The following is a 15745-nucleotide window of genomic DNA, read 5'->3' as shown; positions in this document are numbered from 1 at the left end:
AGACCCAACTAGTCCAACCATTACCCCAGCACTGCCAAGGCCACCACTAAACCATGTTCCCAAATCCCACATCTGCACAGCTTTTGAGCTCCTCCAGGGATGGAGATTCCACCACTGCCATGGGTGGCTGTGCCAGGGCTTGACTCTTTCCTTTCCCTGCCAGCTGTTGTTGGGAGCAGGAGAACCTGCATCCTACCACCTGGAAAAGGCGTGCAGTGGGACAGGGTTGCAAGTCACTGTTCCTGCAATGCACACTTTTGCAGTGGGTGTGATGCCTTATAGTCAGGTGTCCCTTCAATGCACCAAAGGGTTTTTGACCTGGGAGAGAGCTTTTTGTCCTCCAGACTGCAGTGACCAGTGCAGTTGGTAGTGTGGGAGATGCTAGTACCCTTCAGGAGCAGGGGTCCATCCTGCTCACTCCTCAGAAGAAGGGATCTGTCCCGTTCCAGCTGACGGTCGCACCTGCCCACTTGGTCCTGATTGCCATCTCCAGGGCTGGGCGCCTCTTCCCTGGGCTGCACGGGCCTTCTCTTTGAGCCTCTTCCCAGTGATGTGAATGAGTGTCTGAAGAGGAAATGAAAAATAAATGTCTAAAAAAAAAAATCTTTAAACCCAACCCCACTCAAAAAGTGACGGCTAAAAGCAGAAGCTTCTGCAGCTGTATTGATGTAGATGTGCTGCCGTTCTGCCCCAGGGAGCGGGGGGAGGGTAAGCAGGGCCTCCGGGGCTGGGGACTGCCCGTGCACCGTGCACCGTGGGCTTCCCCGGGAAATTCCGGTGCTCTAAGTGCAGCTCTGGGCTGCTTGCACGGTGTGTTTGCATACTGCTTTTCTGAGCAGATGCTCAGATAGTGTCTGTGGCTGCTGCACCAGGTATCATGAGGGTTGATCTCAAATCACTCTGCTTCCCCGCAGATTTACCCTTTAGTTTCAAGGTTCTGACTTTGCTTTGAATGCTGCAGTGAAAGGAGAGCAAGGAAGGAGGCACCCAGTGAGGAAAGTGTTGCACAGCAGCAGAGAAACAAGAATCTTGCACCCCAAGCACAAAACCTTGTTCACAACCAAAGCATTGCTGCAGGAGCAGTTTGTCCCTCCTGGGAGGATATGAAACTTGGTGAGGAGCACAAGGGCCATGGTGGCAGCTGGTGCTGAGCAGGAAGACACGCTTCAGCCTCAGTCAGACAGGCAGGTGGCCCTGCTGCGTGCCAGCCTCATGTGTTGGTGTGCAGGCTTTGTCTGGGATAGAATTCATTGCCTTCTCAGCGTCTGGTATGGAGCTGTGTTTTGGATTTGTGCTGAACACAGGGTTGATTATACAGAGGTGATTTTGTTATGGCTGGGCATAGCCAAGGCCTTTTTGCTTCCTCCTACTGCTGCGCTGGTGAGGAAGTTGGGGGTGCATGGCAGGCTGGGAGAAGACACAGCCAGGACAGAGGAGCCAAAATGATCAAAGGGGTATTCCAGACCGTATGACCTCGTGCTCAGTATGTGAAATGGGGAGAAGGAAGAGAAAGGACTATTGAGTGTGGTGTTTGTCTTCCCAAGCCACTGTTGTGTGTGATGGGGCCCTGCAACACCTGTCTGCCTGTGGAGGAAGTGAATTCATTCTTATTTTCCTTGGCTTGTGTGTGGCTTTTGCTTTTCTTATTACCCTGTCTCTATCTCAGCCAAGTTCTTTAACTTCTACCCTTCCAACTCCCTCCCTGATCCTGCGGGTGGGGAGTGAGTGAGCAGCTGCACAGGGCTTGAGGGCTGGGTGGGGTAACACCCCAGCAGCTGGAGAGAATATTATTATAAATTTTGAATTAATCATGAAACAGTCCAGCTTCCTGGTGTGTTTAAACTTTGTATTGAGTATTTAGCGCAGGAACGGGTTGTCTGTGATAGTCTGAGATGCCCATACCTCAGTCCCTGGTAAGTCTGGGTCGTACCTATCGTCAGGTGGGCAGTTTGGGTCTGCTCCTGCTGCCCAGTGTAGAAGTACAGGTGGAAAATTCTCTCGGATTTCCAGTCGGAGATCAGCCGGCGGTCGGTGCCGAAGAGCACGCTGTGCCTGCCCGAGACGCTGCACAGCCACACGGGCAGCCGGGGCGTCCGCAGCCCGGGGCTCACCTGGCCAGGGGGACGCTTGCCAGGAGCCCGGGCTGTGCCGAGGGTCCCGCTGGCCGTGGGGCTGCCCCTGCGCTCACCTGCCGCTCCACCGGCGCCCGCTCCCAGCGCAGGAAGCCCACCGGGCCCCGCTGCCACGGGGCCGCGCCGCCCCCGTCCGCGGCGCCGGGCTGCGGCTGCCGGCTGCCGCCGAGCTCCGGGCTCGCCCGTCCCGTCAGGAGCAGGCTGAGCACGGCCTGCGGGGACACAGCCCGGGCACAGCCCGGGGACACGGAGTAACGGCCCTGGCGCGTGGTGCCCTGCTCCCAGCTCTGCCACGTCTGGCACAACTTTTGGGGAATGCCAGGCTGCCAGTGGCATTTTAAAAATTATTGCTACTATCATCATCATCAGTTTTTCAAGTGCACAGCCATGATTAAAATTGCAAAATATTTTTTTTATGAACTTAGGCTTCTTTTTGCTTGGATTAATTAACAAGTAATTTTTTTTCCTAAATCAGGTATGGGACTAGTAAAACTGGAAAAAATGCTTAAGACATGTGGCTGATCCTACCTCTGTACAGGAGACATTTCCAGAACTGATGTTCAGCAGAGGAGCTGTGTCACCCAAATCCTCTTGGACCCTGTGTGACCAAGCACAGATCATCAGGGCAGCAGTGGGCTTGTGGCAGAGGCAGCACTGCACCTCCCTTCCTGACCAAGAGAGATGGGAGGAAAGGAAAAGGCTTTTCAGGAGATGCAATCAAACTACAGGAAAATGTTTAAAAAGCAAAATATACCTTTCAAGTGTCCTAGAGAAAAGTAAACTGTATAAAAATAGGATCACTCCATGGCTTCCTTCACCTTTGAACTGAAAAAAAGAAATAAGGCATCACAGGGAAGGAATTATGGCTAGTAAATCATATTGAATTAAAACAATTCTTCTGCTTAAATACAGCCCTAGGTGTGCATGTTGAGTTAGATGAGTAAGGTGCTATTCCAGGAGGATTTGTAACTAATTTTGTAGAATAGGATCAGGTGAAAAAAGAAAGAAACTTCCAGTTACTAGCTAAATGGGTTTTGTACAATTTTTCCCATATTTTTGCTGAGGCTGCAAGGAATCACATCCTTGAATGATGTACAAAATGCTGTCCTGTTTACCCAGTGTTTATGGGCTGAGAGAGCTGGAATAATGGCTTAAGTCACAGGGGTTTATATGGGAGCAGAATCCCTTCCCATAGGAAAGGCTGGAAATTATCCATGCACTAACTGTACATTAACTGTGTGAATGTCCTGATGATGTTAACACTCCTGTGCCCAAAATGCCCAATTGGAATGGGAAATAAGATGTAATTTAGCAAGAAAATAACCTGGATAAAGCAGTTATCCCCACTTACACTGTTTATGTGATCAGAGATGAACCCCTGAGCAGCAGCTTTCTCCGAGAACTTGAACAGCCAGATCTGTTGGGCATGGGCACCGTGAGGGTGGTGTAAAGGAGACATGAATTATACAAAAAAGCTGAGATTTTGAATCCTATGGTTCCATTAGTCAAGTGAAAGAACAATGCAAAGGTTTGCTCTGTCCCTTCCCCAGCTGTGGGCTCTGGCTGTGTGCAGGGATTCAGGGCAGCAGCTTTGTGTTGACAGGACTCTCCTCTTTGCAGGAGAAGGAAGATGGGCTTTGGTGAGGGGAGGTGGATGTATCACAGGCTGCAGCAAGACCTGGGTCTGGGGTGATCCCTGTAGGTAGTGCAACATAAGTGGGGGAGCAGGTGTAGGAGATTCTATGTTTCAGGCCAAAAGTATCTGTAAGGAAAATCCCGTTGGCAGAAGACAGTTCCTTACTCACTCTCTCTGTGAAGCTGTTGGCTCTGTAGCTTTCTCGTGGCATCGTGGTGATAGGGGCAGTGACGAGGCACACAACAGCTCTGCCACCTCCTCCTGCTGCCCACAGGGTCTCTGCCAGGGCTGTGGCCAGTGCCTGCCCCTGCTCCCACCGCCCGACCCGGCACAGCCTGTGCCAGGGGGAAACCAGGGACTGTGACCATGACACCACAGAGGTGGGGGGCACATGCCACTGTCCCAAAATCAGAGGATTTAGTGGGAAGAAGCCTTGCCAGGGGGTCAGCCAAGGCTTCTCTCTCAGTGCATATCCTCACCTGTATCTGTACAGCTGAACCTGGATCTGGTTTGCCTGAACCCAGAGGCTGTCACTGACCAAACAATGCATGGAAATAATTTTCATGTGTCCCATGAGACCTAGCAACTTACCTTTCCAGGTGAGTACATTCTGTCTCTCTTGTGAAGAGCAGGTATGTGATGATGTGTGCTTGTACAGCTGCCAGAATGGGTCTTGTTCCTCCCTAGGAACAGAAAAACAGCTCCAGCCGTCTGAGGAGCCTGAACAAGCACTTGTCACTCCCAGCAGTCCCTGGCCAGGGGGACCACAAGAAACCCCTACAGAGAAGAGCAGCAGAGTAGCCCTGGCCATGTGCTGGGGGCAGTAGGGACCCTGTGGGTGGGTGCCCGTCCTTCCTCTGTCCCAAGGAATAGCACCCAGCTCCAGGCACCCTCTGTGCAGGGAAGCTCCATGGCTTGTTTTTTGTCCCCTCCAGCCTCGCAGCAAAGGTGCTGAGGCAGTCCAGAGCTCATGTGAGGCTGAGCACAGGAGTGCCAGTGCCCGATCCCCACCGTGCTGACACCCACCAGGGCAGTGCTCCCTCTGTGAGCACGGAGCTTGGAATGCGGGAGTGGCTGTACCCAGCGTTTCAGCCTCCGGACAAGGTGGGGGGATTGATAATTCGAGTGTGTATCTTGGCCTTCTGCTTTCTTGGGTGCAATGTTGTGATGGCAAATAAGGAAGAAGAAAACCTCCAGCTCAGAAAATTATAGCCTAGGTGACTTCACTTGTTGGATGTCTAGGTGGAGCAGGAATAATTAGGTAAGTCTAATTCTCAGAAAAGATACAGGCTTTTTGCAACCTGCTGTGTCTCTCCTGAGCAGGTGTGTGCGGTACAGGTGTGCAGGGTACAGATGTGCGGGGTACAGGTGTGCAGGGTACAGGTGTATAGGGTACAGGTGTGCAGGGTACAGGTGTGTGCGCCGCCAAGGCCCCTGCCCCGGCTGCCAGCTCCCACAGGTGTCTGTGGCAGCAGGCAGCAGGTGCCAGGCGCTGTGGGACACTCTTACCTTTCCTGCCTGCAGTGCGTAGGCCAGGTCGGAGTGCGGCGGGTGGAACCTGAAGTGTGCTGCTGCCCACTCGCTGCTGAAGAGGGGGGCCGTGCTCCTGAAGAGCAGCTTCTGCAGCTTCTGTGGAGCAGGAGGCAGAGGGGCCAGGGTCAGAGCCGTGTCCCAGCACGAGGGCTGTCACATCAGGGCTCTCGGGGCGCAGGTGCTGCGCGCCCTCAGCCGGAGCACACCGTCTGCCCAGAGCCAGGCCTCAGAGCTTCAGAGCAAAGGTGATGTTTGAGCTCTGCAGGGACTTCACACAGCACTCAGCCACTCTGGTGAAGCTTGGTTCTAGGTGTGTAATAACTTACATCTGGGTACGATGCACATTTTGGGGAACATTGCACCGGGGCCCATCCTGCCATTGCCCACAGATCTGCCAAGCTGCTGGACAACAGCACCTGGCAGCAGTGCTTTTGGGGCCAGGCACTCAGTAGGAGCTGAAATCCCTCACTGATGATGTTAAAGGCCCTTTCCAAGCCAAACAATTTTCCTGAGGCTGTTTGTCAGGGAAGCCCCCAAGTGCAGGGAAACATTGCCTGTTGTCATTTGACTGGTTCTCTCCTGAGAATTATTGTGTATCAGCTTTAAGGTTGCATTCCAGCCATGTTTGTTAAATAATCCTAAATAATCCATCCCCGTTCCACACCCCGTTCAGCGGACAGCAGGCTGAAGCCTGCAGTCAGAGCAGCAGGAAAGGCTCCCCAGTCTCTTTCCGTTCAGGAGATTCCATTACAGCTCATACTTAATTCAGCAGGCAGCTCACCATTGCCGTGTCCGGGGGGATGGGGCGGCCGCCCACGCCCTGAGGGAGCAGGAGGGGCTGGGGCACGGAGGAGGGGGGCTGTGACCCCGGGGGCTCCCTGGCTTCGGGTGATCCATGGGCAGCACTGCTCCGTCCTTGCTGCAGGGAGAGGAGCAGACAGTGCATCATCACCCGGGGCTGCTGCTCCACCACCGAACGTGCCCCAGGGCTCCCAGGGTGGGCACAGTGCCTGGGCTGGCAGGGCGCTGGGGGACACTACCCTGCTGCCCTGGAACGTGGGTGCTCTTGACTTCCAGCTGTTTTCAGACATTCCCAACACACCCCTACGAGCTGATGACTGGAGCAGGTGGTCGTGCTGTGTTTGTCTGAATTACAGGGAATACCCTTCAGCGTCTCCTGACCTAAGGGCACAGCAGGCTTTCCAAACACATTTTAGAGATCTTAGTTTGTTTTCTAAAACTCATCATGAAAACCATTCATTTTTGATGGAAAGGTTAATCAAGTGTAGGACTGCTCTGCCCTTTTGACTTCAAAATACCTGAAGTCTGTTTCTCAAAGAAGCAGCATGAGAAATGAGTCTCCATAGATACCTGGCCTGCAGGTATGGATGTGTGAGCCTCTCAGTGTGCCAACTAAGGACAGCCCAAAACTCACCAGACAAACAGAAAACATTACCTTTGGAAAAGGAGTTACCTGATGAGTTGTGCTGCTGATTTCCAAGCTGAAAACATAAAATAAAGTACAAATGAAAAAACCCAACTGAGCTATTACTGGCATGTGGAGAAACTGAAGCCCAGCCAGAAGGGATGCCCAGAACAAAGGAAGAGTAAGACCTGTAGCATTTATCTTACTGAGTACGAGGACCTTTTATAATTTTCACGTAAGTTTTGTAATAAAACATAACTTGAAAAATTACATTAAATAACCACCTGGAATTAAAACTGTGTTAAAGAAGCAGAATAAAAATCTTACCCACGGAAGCTAAAGATTTCTCTCCATTTGCTGAGGTCAGAGATTCTGCTGGTGATTTCCTCCAGCGCAGTGTGCCCAGCCCCCCGGTCACCCATGGCGATCACCCGCGGGCCGGGGGCTGCTCCGACTCTGGCTGCTCCGACCCTCGCTGCTCCGAACCTGGCTGCTCCGAGCCTCGCTGCTCCGACCCTCGCTGCTCCGACCCTCGCTGCTCCGAACCTCGCTGCTCCGACCCTCGCTGCTCCGACCCTCGCTGCTCCGAGCCTCGCTGCTCCGACCCTCGCTGCTCCGAGCCTCGCTGCTCCGAACCTGGCTGCTCCGACCCTCGCTGCTCCGACCCTCGCTGCTCCGAACCTCGCTGCTCCGGGCCTGGCTGCTCCGAGCCTCGCTGCTCCGAGCCTCGCTGCTCCGAGCCTCGCTGCTCCGAGCCTCGCTGCTCGGAGGCCCCGGGGCTTGCGGGCAGCCCCCGTCGCACCGCGGTGGAGCTGCCGGGAGAGCCGGGATCAGCTGCTCCGCTCGCCGGGCCGGCAGCATCAATGTTTAATGCCGCAGGAGCGGGGGCACGGCGGCAGCGGTGGCTGCTCGGGGGGCACTGCGGGTGGTGGGGCGTGGGGCAGGAGCAGGGGCATTTTCCAGCGTGGAGCAGGAACGAGGGTGTTTGCCAAAGCGGGGCGGGAGCGGGGGCATTTTCCAGTACGGGGCATTTTAATGAATGCAAGGGGGTCCAGGGTCCATGCTGGGGCTCCCCAGGTGTCCCTCCTGCCGTTCCCTCAGTGTCCATGCTGGGGTTCCCTCACAATTTGCACTGGGCAGACCACACCTGCTCTTCCAGCCCGTCAAACCCACAAACACTGTCTTAATTTTATTTTGCTGGTAAGAAGTTATTGTTTGCCTTAGGAATAGCTGGGCTGCAGGGTGGGATGTGGGGGTGGTCAGGCCAGGATTTGGGCAGAGTGACCTCTGTGAGGATTCCCAGACCCCAGACTGGGACTGCTCTTTTCTGCACAGTAAAGGAATGTGTTTGGGTCTGCTGTGTAGTAAACAATACCATGAGACACAATACAAATTATGTTTTAAGAACATACATTAACATTAGAAAGAATATGCATACAGATCATGAAGAAAACGATGAAAAAAGCTGGGGGTTGTGCTGACTTGCAGAGGCCATTCCACATTCATAAAATCCAGGGAGATGTGGAGGCAGAGCTACTTTGGGAAAGGATACAGCTGACAAACCTTTGCAACAACCTGGCAGTTTTTCCTTTCACAGTAAAAGTACAAAAATTACATCAAAGTCAGTAAGACCTTGTGGGCTGGTAGATCCTGGAGCACAGAGGGCTGTGATACCTGGTACCTGGGTGTGGCCTGTACCCGGGCACTGAGTGGATGCTGGCAGGGATTGCTCCTCACCCACAGCTGGGCACAGCCCTGCAGACAAAGGGGGCGGGGGCTCACCACCCATGTTTGCTCTGAGGGCTGTTTCTGTGTCCTGCGAGGAGCTGCTCATCTCCAAGGCACCCAGGTAACCCCGTGGAGGCAGTGCTTGGTGGGATCGTGCTCTGCCTGGGGAAGTATCTCTTGCTTTAGCTGGCTTGGGCACGTCCAGGGGTGAGGGATGAGGTGTCCGTCTGTTCTGTGCCAGACCCTGCTGTGTTTGTTCCTCAGCCCCTGCTGAGCTGCAGCCTGCACAGGAAGGAGCCTGTCTGCTGTGCTATTGCTGCCCTTCACCGGGGTTCTGACGGGGTTTATTGGTATTGTTTGATGAGACCTTGCAGGGCCATTCTCTGGAGAGGGCAGTAGAAGGTGGAGGTACCTGGGCTTGCTCCTGTGGCTCTGCCCTGGGAAATGCCCTTTGCCTGGTGAGCTGCAGAGGGTTTGTTCAGTACTGCCAAGCCTGGCTGCTTCCCTCAGGCAAGCAGGAGCATGTGGCATCTCCCCTGCATCTGCTGTGCTGCGTCAGCTTTGTCACCAAGCTGCAGCATCTGCTGGGGAAACAAGGGCTCCCAGGACTTTGGGTTTGGAGCAGTCTGGTTTGTTAAAAGGAAAAAACCCAGGAAGTTTCATGGAGAGAAGTGATGCTGTTGCCATACATGTGAAGCCAGATCAAAGTGCAGGTGTCCAGGTTGTGCCCTCTGAGCACTGCACTTGGGCTGGAGTTTGAGGGGTGTTGGGGCAGAGCCTGAGCGTTGTCCTGTCCCTTGCTGGGTGTCCTTGGGCCCTGCTGCCCTGACGTGGTCGTGTCTGCATCCTGGCCTTCTCCAGGGCTGAAGGGCAGAGCTGCTGCTGGTGAGTGTGTGCTTCTACTGCAACCCATTGACTGGACTTTCCAGATTCAGAGCAACACTGCTGAGATTTCTATTTTTCTTCATACCAGCCACTTTTTTAACAGTTTACAGGAAAAAATGCCTTGATAAGACCTTACCCCAAGAAAAAGGACTTTTCCATACAGACATTACCATACAGCACATCTTTTGTTCACTGCTTGCACCATATTAACACTTATTTGAAACTTCCCCTTTTTTACCTTCCCTAGAGCAATCATTCACAAGTTAGTTCATATGGTGGTTGTTGATGTAATAGAGACAAATTTCTTTGCTTGAAATGTGCTTAAATCCCATCATTTTAATACATCAGGTCAACCGCTCCTGTGACTGTCCCTGAATCTTTTGGTTTTGAAAAGGGAAATTCAAATCCAGCAAATCGGATTAGCAGAGCATTGAGGAAGTGCACCAGGGAGCAGACCAGGATGGTCCAGAAGGAATTTGCAAACTGTTCACTGTGAGTCTTGAATGTAAAAGTTCCCTCTTTGAAATTAGCAATTTTCTCTGAAAGGTGGTGGATCTTCACCTCTGAGGAGAAGAGAATCATGATGAGGCAACCACAGGAACCTGAAAGGGAGGGGGAGAGGCTCATCATTTCAGCAATCCCTCAGCTGTGCTGCATGATGTATGCTGCAGCCAAATACCACATGGAGAATGTTTGTATAGCCATATAGATTTAACAGGGATTATTTCTGGAATCCAAGCCAATGGCTATTGAAATGGGTGAGCTTTTCTAATTGAATTTGGCTCAGGACCAGGAATATTTAGTGTGGCTGCTTTAGTGCCCTGAGCCACTGAATTATCTGTGTTCATGTTCAGCTTTAGGTTGCCTTTTCCCATTGAGCATAACAGAGCACTCTGTGTGCCTGACCATAAACATGTACTGAAGTCCTTTGTTAAATTATGGTTGTAATGTGTAATACCTTGTAAAGTTAGGGTAAATCTGCCTGTCAGCCAAGCCAGCAGCCCAGGGAAGAGCTGTGTGGCTGTTATCCCTGCACAGCAGTGCTTCTTCTCAGAGACCATGAGCTGCTGCTGGCCTCTGCTGCTCAGCTCTCCTGTCCTTGGCAAGGCTGTGCTGCTCTAGGTGGTGACCTCGCTCACATTGGCTGGAACCAGCTGCATCACTGGCATAGTTTGGTTGTTTTCCCCAGCTTTTCCTACTTTGGTGTGGTCCCTGGTTCTGACTGTGTGTGGGGTGCCAGTGATGCCACCCCAGCTCTGGGTTCCTGGGGCCCTTCTGTCATGGTTTCCTGCTGCTTGCCCATTCCCATCCTGCCACCCACCCTCGTGCAGGATTTCCCCAGTCCATCTCTCAACTTCAATTTAGAAAACACATGATTTCACATGTTTGATGTGGCAGACTCACACGCTTTCCTGCCTGGCTTGCTTTTGCCAATTTAGAGCCAGTGCAGCCAGAGTTTAACCCACTCTCCTCTGCTGAGAAGCGGGGGAGCCTGAGCAGTGCCAGCCTCAGCCCAGCCCAGGGGTACTCACAGGAGATGAAGCTCCACAGGTACAGCCCGAGGGGGCCGTGCAGAGTCTCGTAGGGGCTGCCAAAGGCATTGAACATGAAGAACCCTGCTCCCACCAGGGCAAAGACAATCAGTACTGTACAGAAGAGAATGACACTAACATGGATACTCGCAGGGATAATTCTGAGCAAATCTGGGAAAACTGGAAACAAAACAAACACAATATTATTCTACACATTAGGCAAAGTTGTCTCTGATGTCAGGGCAGGGGTTGCTGCTCGTTTGTGATAATTGTTTTGATCCTGCTCTTCTAAATGCAACCAGATGAAATAATTCTCTAGAAATGTTTTTTTAATGGATGTTTGGAGGCATAAAAGTTCTGTGAAACTTGGAAGAATAGGCTGGCCAGGAGGGAGAGATACTAGCCTCTCCTCCCCTTCCTGAGGGTGCTAATTGGGCCTTAATGCGAACAGCATCTTTTGGGGAAAAAACAGGAAGCTGTATTTGAGGAGACAGGCCTGGCACAAGGTGTCACCAAGGTCTCTTCCAGTGCCAGTGTTATGGGGCTGATCTCCCTTGGCTGAAGGTTTGGCCATCCACTCTTGTCTAGGAATGGGACAATAAAGCTTTCTTTAGACTTTTTTAATTCATGTTCATGAGGCCTCACAAAGGGCTGTGACGTGGGAAATGAAATTATGCTGTGATTGTGATGCACAAATTCAGGAATAATTTATTCTAAATATTTTTATGCAGCTTTTAAACTACTGTTTCAAATTGTGGTCCTGTTTGTCTAGGACACAGAGATAGTCATTCAGAGAGCAAGAGAATGATTTTTAAAAATGAAATACACTTCACTGTTCCTGATCTATGGGGGCATGAGCAAAGCGAGGTGATAATGCCTGGTGCAGCTTTGCTGTGGCTGTAATGTGTGGAGAGTAAACCAGACTCGCATCAATTACTCCTCCTTGTAAAGTCTGTACTAACAAACTGCTCTGCAGCTCCATGCAGAGGCACAGAGCAGCAGGTGATGGGGTGTCAAGTCCATTTATCTCTCTGACTAAATGAAAGGGAAATTAATGAAACGAGTGTCTGCAGAACCCAGGAAGTTCAACAAGGCCAAGTGCAAGGTGCTGCATGCGGGCCAGGGCAATCCCAGCACAACCCAGGCTGCTGGGGAATGGCTGGGAGCTGCCTGGGGAGGAGGATGGGCTGCTGGAGGGTGAGAAGCTCCTCGTGCTCTGGCACCCAGAACCTGCCCTGCCCTGGGCTGATCCACAGTGTGAACAGCAGGGATGGGGCGATTCTGCCTCTCTGCCTGCTCAGCTGGGGCTCCCTCTCCAGGGCTGCCCCCAGCCCTGGGCACCCCAATATCCAAACAACGTGGAGCTGCTGAGTGAGTCCAGAGGGGGCCACGGAGCCAGGCTGGGAGAGCTGGGGGTGTCCAGCCTGGGGAAGGGAAGGCTCCAGGGAGACCTCAGAGCCCCTTCCAGAGCTTCCCTCTGCAGGAGTCCTACAAGGACTTAGTCACATTAGTTCCTGTGACACCATCTGATACTTTGGGAAAACATGCAAAACTGTGTATTTAATAATACAATTTTGTATGGTTTAAGAAAACAAGGTATGGCATGGTATTGAATCCTCCCCTGGTCACCTGTATCTATAGCTGCTTCTGTCATTAACATTTTATATGTGATGTATCTGGAAAAAATAATTCCAGAAGCAACGTTGTCTTGAAAGTGAAACATTCCTTCATGGTCCTGAATAAACCCATGTGTGCTGTGCATGGCAAAGACCTTTAGAAAATGAACCACTGACCTAGAAACTGATGGGAATGAGTGGGAACAAATGGAGCAGAAGTTTTCCCCAGCTGAACTGGATTTGCTGGCAGAGCAAATTCATATTACAATTAAAAGAGATATAGTGGTCAGAGGGGAGCACTTAATGGGAACAAGCACAGAACTAAATCATTTAGCCTATTTTCCGTGTCTGTTCTCCTCAGACATACTAAAGTACAGTGAGTGCATGAAGCTATGGCTGTGTATTTTATAAGTATGTCCTGCTTTCTGGAATGTTCCCGGTGATCTTCCAAGGTACTGAGGTGTTGGGAGGGGGCTGCTGCAGCCCCAGGGAACAGGATCAGCACCTTGTTCTCAGTGCTCCCTGAGGTGAGTGCTCCTGACCTCTCACAGCTGTCACTGACTGAACCTGAGTGTCAGTCCCAGAGCTGCCGGCAGCAGGACCAGCCTGGGTCATAACTGTCACCTACAGCAGTAAACAAAATCCCTGGGATTGCACAGACCTCTCTGAAAACACAGCCCCGGTGCAATGACTACACACTGGGATGGCACACAGAGCAATCAACAGGGACTTCAGCAGTATAAACAGACTGGTGATAGAATTTAGAGACAGCAAATACTAATACTATATCAAATTAGTTAGATTTACTATTTTTGGGAAATGTTATATAGGAAATAATTTCTGGTACCTAGTCTGGCAACCTTCCCTTGCATTAAGTCATGGTGTGAACAATTTGTGTGTGCTGCTGTAGCAGAAAGATTTTGATGTGTGCGCTGTAGTAACTTCAGGGGAGGTACTGTACACACAACATCTGGCTTTTACTGCCTGTTCTGCCTGCTGCTGCATACAAATATGTCTCACTTCACAATTTTTTAATTGATCTTCTTATCCTTGGAGATTAATAGGTTATGAATGCAAAAGGATACTTTGACATTCTATGTGTCAGATACCAAGGCAGCTAGCATTTCCCAGACAGCCTCCCCCAGTCTTTCTTCCAGTGGGTGCCACAGATTGCAAACTTTTGGGCTGCTTTGTTTCTCAATAGCAGCCAGTGCCCCAGCTCTTTCCTGAGGTTCTTGCTGGTTTAGTTCATTCCTCTTGACAGCATAGAGGTAATGTTGTAATGCTGGCACACAGAGGAAGATGACAGAGATTAATTAAGCCCCTCAATATTAAATAAGCCCCTCAAATATTCTTCTTAAAGAAATACTATAACTCTCTTGGAACGTGGCTATCTGTGTAGGTGCAGTAATTTGAAAGCATTAGCCCGGCTGTATCGGCGTCATCAAATGAGTTACTGACCCTGAGGGTCAGAGCACGCGAAGGGCAGCGCTGCCTCGCTGCGGGGCTCGGTGTCCGAGCGAGGGGCAGCCCTGTCCCGCCGGCAGCAGCGGGGTGCAGGCAGCTCAAAGGCCGCGGGTACTCACATGAGAACTGGAGGGGTCTCCCCCCGAGCCCGCACTGCCGCACGCGCTGCCCGCCGAAGAGCCCGTACTGGATGTGGCCGAGGAACTTGTGCAGCTCCGGGCCGCTGGCGTTGACGAGCAGCGCTCCGGTGCTGCAGAGGATCGAGCCCCTCACCCAGAGCTGGGTGCCCACGGCCGCCGCCGTCCCCAGCGCGCAGGCCAGGCTCAGCACCCCGGCGGTGCAGAAGATCAGCTTCTTCTGCTGCGCTGGCATGCTGGCACACGGGGCTGCGGCTGCCCGGAGGCGGTGCCCAGCCCCGGGCGCCGCGGCAGCCCGGATGCTGGAGAGCCCCGGCGCCCGGCCGGCCCGGTCCGGGAGCCGCGGAGCCCGGCCGGCCCGGTCCGGGAGCCCCGGTCCCGAGAGCCGCGGAGCCCGGCCGGCCCGGTCCGGGAGCCGCGGTACCGGGAGCCGCGGAGCCCGGCCGGCCCGGTCCGGGAGCCGCGGTACCGGGAGCCGCGGCGCCCGGCCGGCTCGGTCCCGAGAGCCCCGGTACCGGGAGCCGCGGAGCCCGGCCAGCCCTGGCCGGAGGATGCTGCAGATGCTCTGCTTCCCTGTGCCCTTGTGCAGCTTCGCAGATGTTTCTGTGCATCCCCTGTCACTTGATAGCCAGGGTTTAGGGTGACAGATCTCTGTAATTTGATGAGTGCTCTGCTCGTGCCAGCCCCCGGGGACTGGGTGAGTTGGGGGTTCAGATGATGAGCTCGGCTGCTCTATCTGATTATCTGCTCTCCATAAAGGAAGCTCCCAGCGGGTTTATTTTTGCATGTTTTCTTCTAAAGTAGTGCTGAGCTGCTCTCTTGTATATTTTGGTTGCTGTTTTATTTTCTTTGTTTTGGGATTTGTTTGGTTGTGTTTTTTTTTTTTTTTTTTTTTTTTTTTTAGTGTGTGTGTAGTGCAAATGATAATGGCACTGGGTCTATGTATAATGTCAAACTCCTGAATTTCCTTGGAGGGTGTTTGGAGAAAAAAAGAAATATCTGACTTTAAAAATGCACTGTTCGAGTAAAATTTGAAAGTGGAAATGTAAGTGGATCTGTTTTGTGACTCCAGCAGTGGCTGTGCTCTCAGCCAGCAATGGTCGTAGTTCAGGACCCTCTGCAGAGACCTGCTGACTTGTCACTGTCACCCGGGGCTTCGGTGGCTTTGCAGAAACAAGCAGAATGTAGTGCTGGGGGGATGGGACGTCCGGGAGCGTTTCCAGAGCCAGACCTGCCAACAAACCCTATGTGAAGCTCAGAGCAGGTGGGGTGGAGTGAGACACTTGCCAGAGTTGTCTTTGTGTTCCCAGCGCACTTTTATGGTAATCCGAGAGAAACCGAGGAAGGAGAGCTGTCACAGCAGGCAGGGGAAGTTTCTGAAAGTTCTTACCCCTAATGCCTGGGTGACATCAGGACTTAGGCACACGGATGTGCTGTGGTTCTGAGCAGGTAAGGTGTGATGTGCTTTATCATTTGGGTGCTGGCTTTTTGTTCTTATTTGCTTTTGGGGCCAAATTATTTTGTGCTGTTTCACATGTATTTGTATCTTTTTATTCCTTCTCTCCGTGTCCCAAAGTTCTTGTGACTTGGAGATATAATTTTAGTAATGTTCTTTGTGTTTCAAAAGGCAGTGTTGGTAGGGAAACTTCTGAA

At 52.1% G+C, this 15745-nt stretch overlaps 2 protein-coding genes and 1 long non-coding RNA gene across 3 annotated transcripts in view; 1 reads left to right on the top strand and 2 right to left on the bottom strand.

The window, feature by feature from the left end:
* Positions 1-421: 421 nt before the first annotated feature.
* On the bottom strand, positions 422-7961 carry MINDY4B (MINDY family member 4B). Its single transcript, XM_085586960.1, has 10 exons — positions 7054-7961; positions 6083-6220; positions 5105-5451; positions 4360-4451; positions 3938-4242; positions 3484-3549; positions 2887-2957; positions 2645-2730; positions 1931-2344; positions 422-564 (listed from the first exon to the last, which is right to left on the bottom strand). The coding sequence occupies exons 1-10, from the start codon at positions 7147-7149 to the stop codon at positions 422-424; spliced, it is 1758 nt and encodes a 585-aa protein (XP_085443086.1). The 5' UTR covers positions 7150-7961.
* A 147-nt stretch (positions 7962-8108) lies between these two features.
* On the bottom strand, positions 8109-14360 carry CLRN1 (clarin 1). Its single transcript, XM_021544909.4, has 3 exons — positions 14075-14360; positions 10873-11052; positions 8109-9942 (listed from the first exon to the last, which is right to left on the bottom strand). The coding sequence occupies exons 1-3, from the start codon at positions 14325-14327 to the stop codon at positions 9677-9679; spliced, it is 699 nt and encodes a 232-aa protein (XP_021400584.1). The 5' UTR covers positions 14328-14360; the 3' UTR covers positions 8109-9676.
* A 599-nt stretch (positions 14361-14959) lies between these two features.
* LOC146766703 (uncharacterized) overlaps positions 14960-15745 on the top strand; it is a 38275-nt gene continuing 37489 nt past the window's right edge. Inside the window, exon 1 of the long non-coding RNA XR_014957444.1 lies at positions 14960-15541. This is a non-coding gene — a long non-coding RNA (uncharacterized LOC146766703). The remainder of the gene's footprint in view (positions 15542-15745) is intronic.

Source organism: Lonchura striata, chromosome 9 (genome assembly GCF_050655825.1).
Source record: "Lonchura striata isolate lonStrDom1 chromosome 9, ASM5065582v1, whole genome shotgun sequence".
Lineage (NCBI taxonomy): Eukaryota > Metazoa > Chordata > Aves > Passeriformes > Estrildidae > Lonchura > Lonchura striata.
This window is presented reverse-complemented; position numbering and strand designations above follow the sequence as displayed.

Coding starts and splice junctions, on each gene's coding strand:
- CLRN1 (XM_021544909.4), bottom strand. CDS start 14,327: ATGCCAGCGCAGCAGAAGAAGCTGATCTTCTGCACCGCCGGGGTGCTG. Junction 11,053..14,074: donor GAGACCCCTCCAGTTCTCAT/GTGAGTACCCGC, acceptor TTTTGTTTCCAG/TTTTCCCAGATTTGCTCAGA. Junction 9,943..10,872: donor CCTGTGGAGCTTCATCTCCT/GTGAGTACCCCT, acceptor CCTCCCTTTCAG/GTTCCTGTGGTTGCCTCATC.
- MINDY4B (XM_085586960.1), bottom strand. CDS start 7,149: ATGGGTGACCGGGGGGCTGGGCACACTGCGCTGGAGGAAATCACCAGC. Junction 5,452..6,082: donor TCCCCCCGGACACGGCAATG/GTGAGCTGCCTG, acceptor CTGATGTGACAG/CCCTCGTGCTGGGACACGGC. Junction 4,452..5,104: donor CATCTGTACCCTGCACACCT/GTACCGCACACA, acceptor TTCTGTTCCTAG/GGAGGAACAAGACCCATTCT.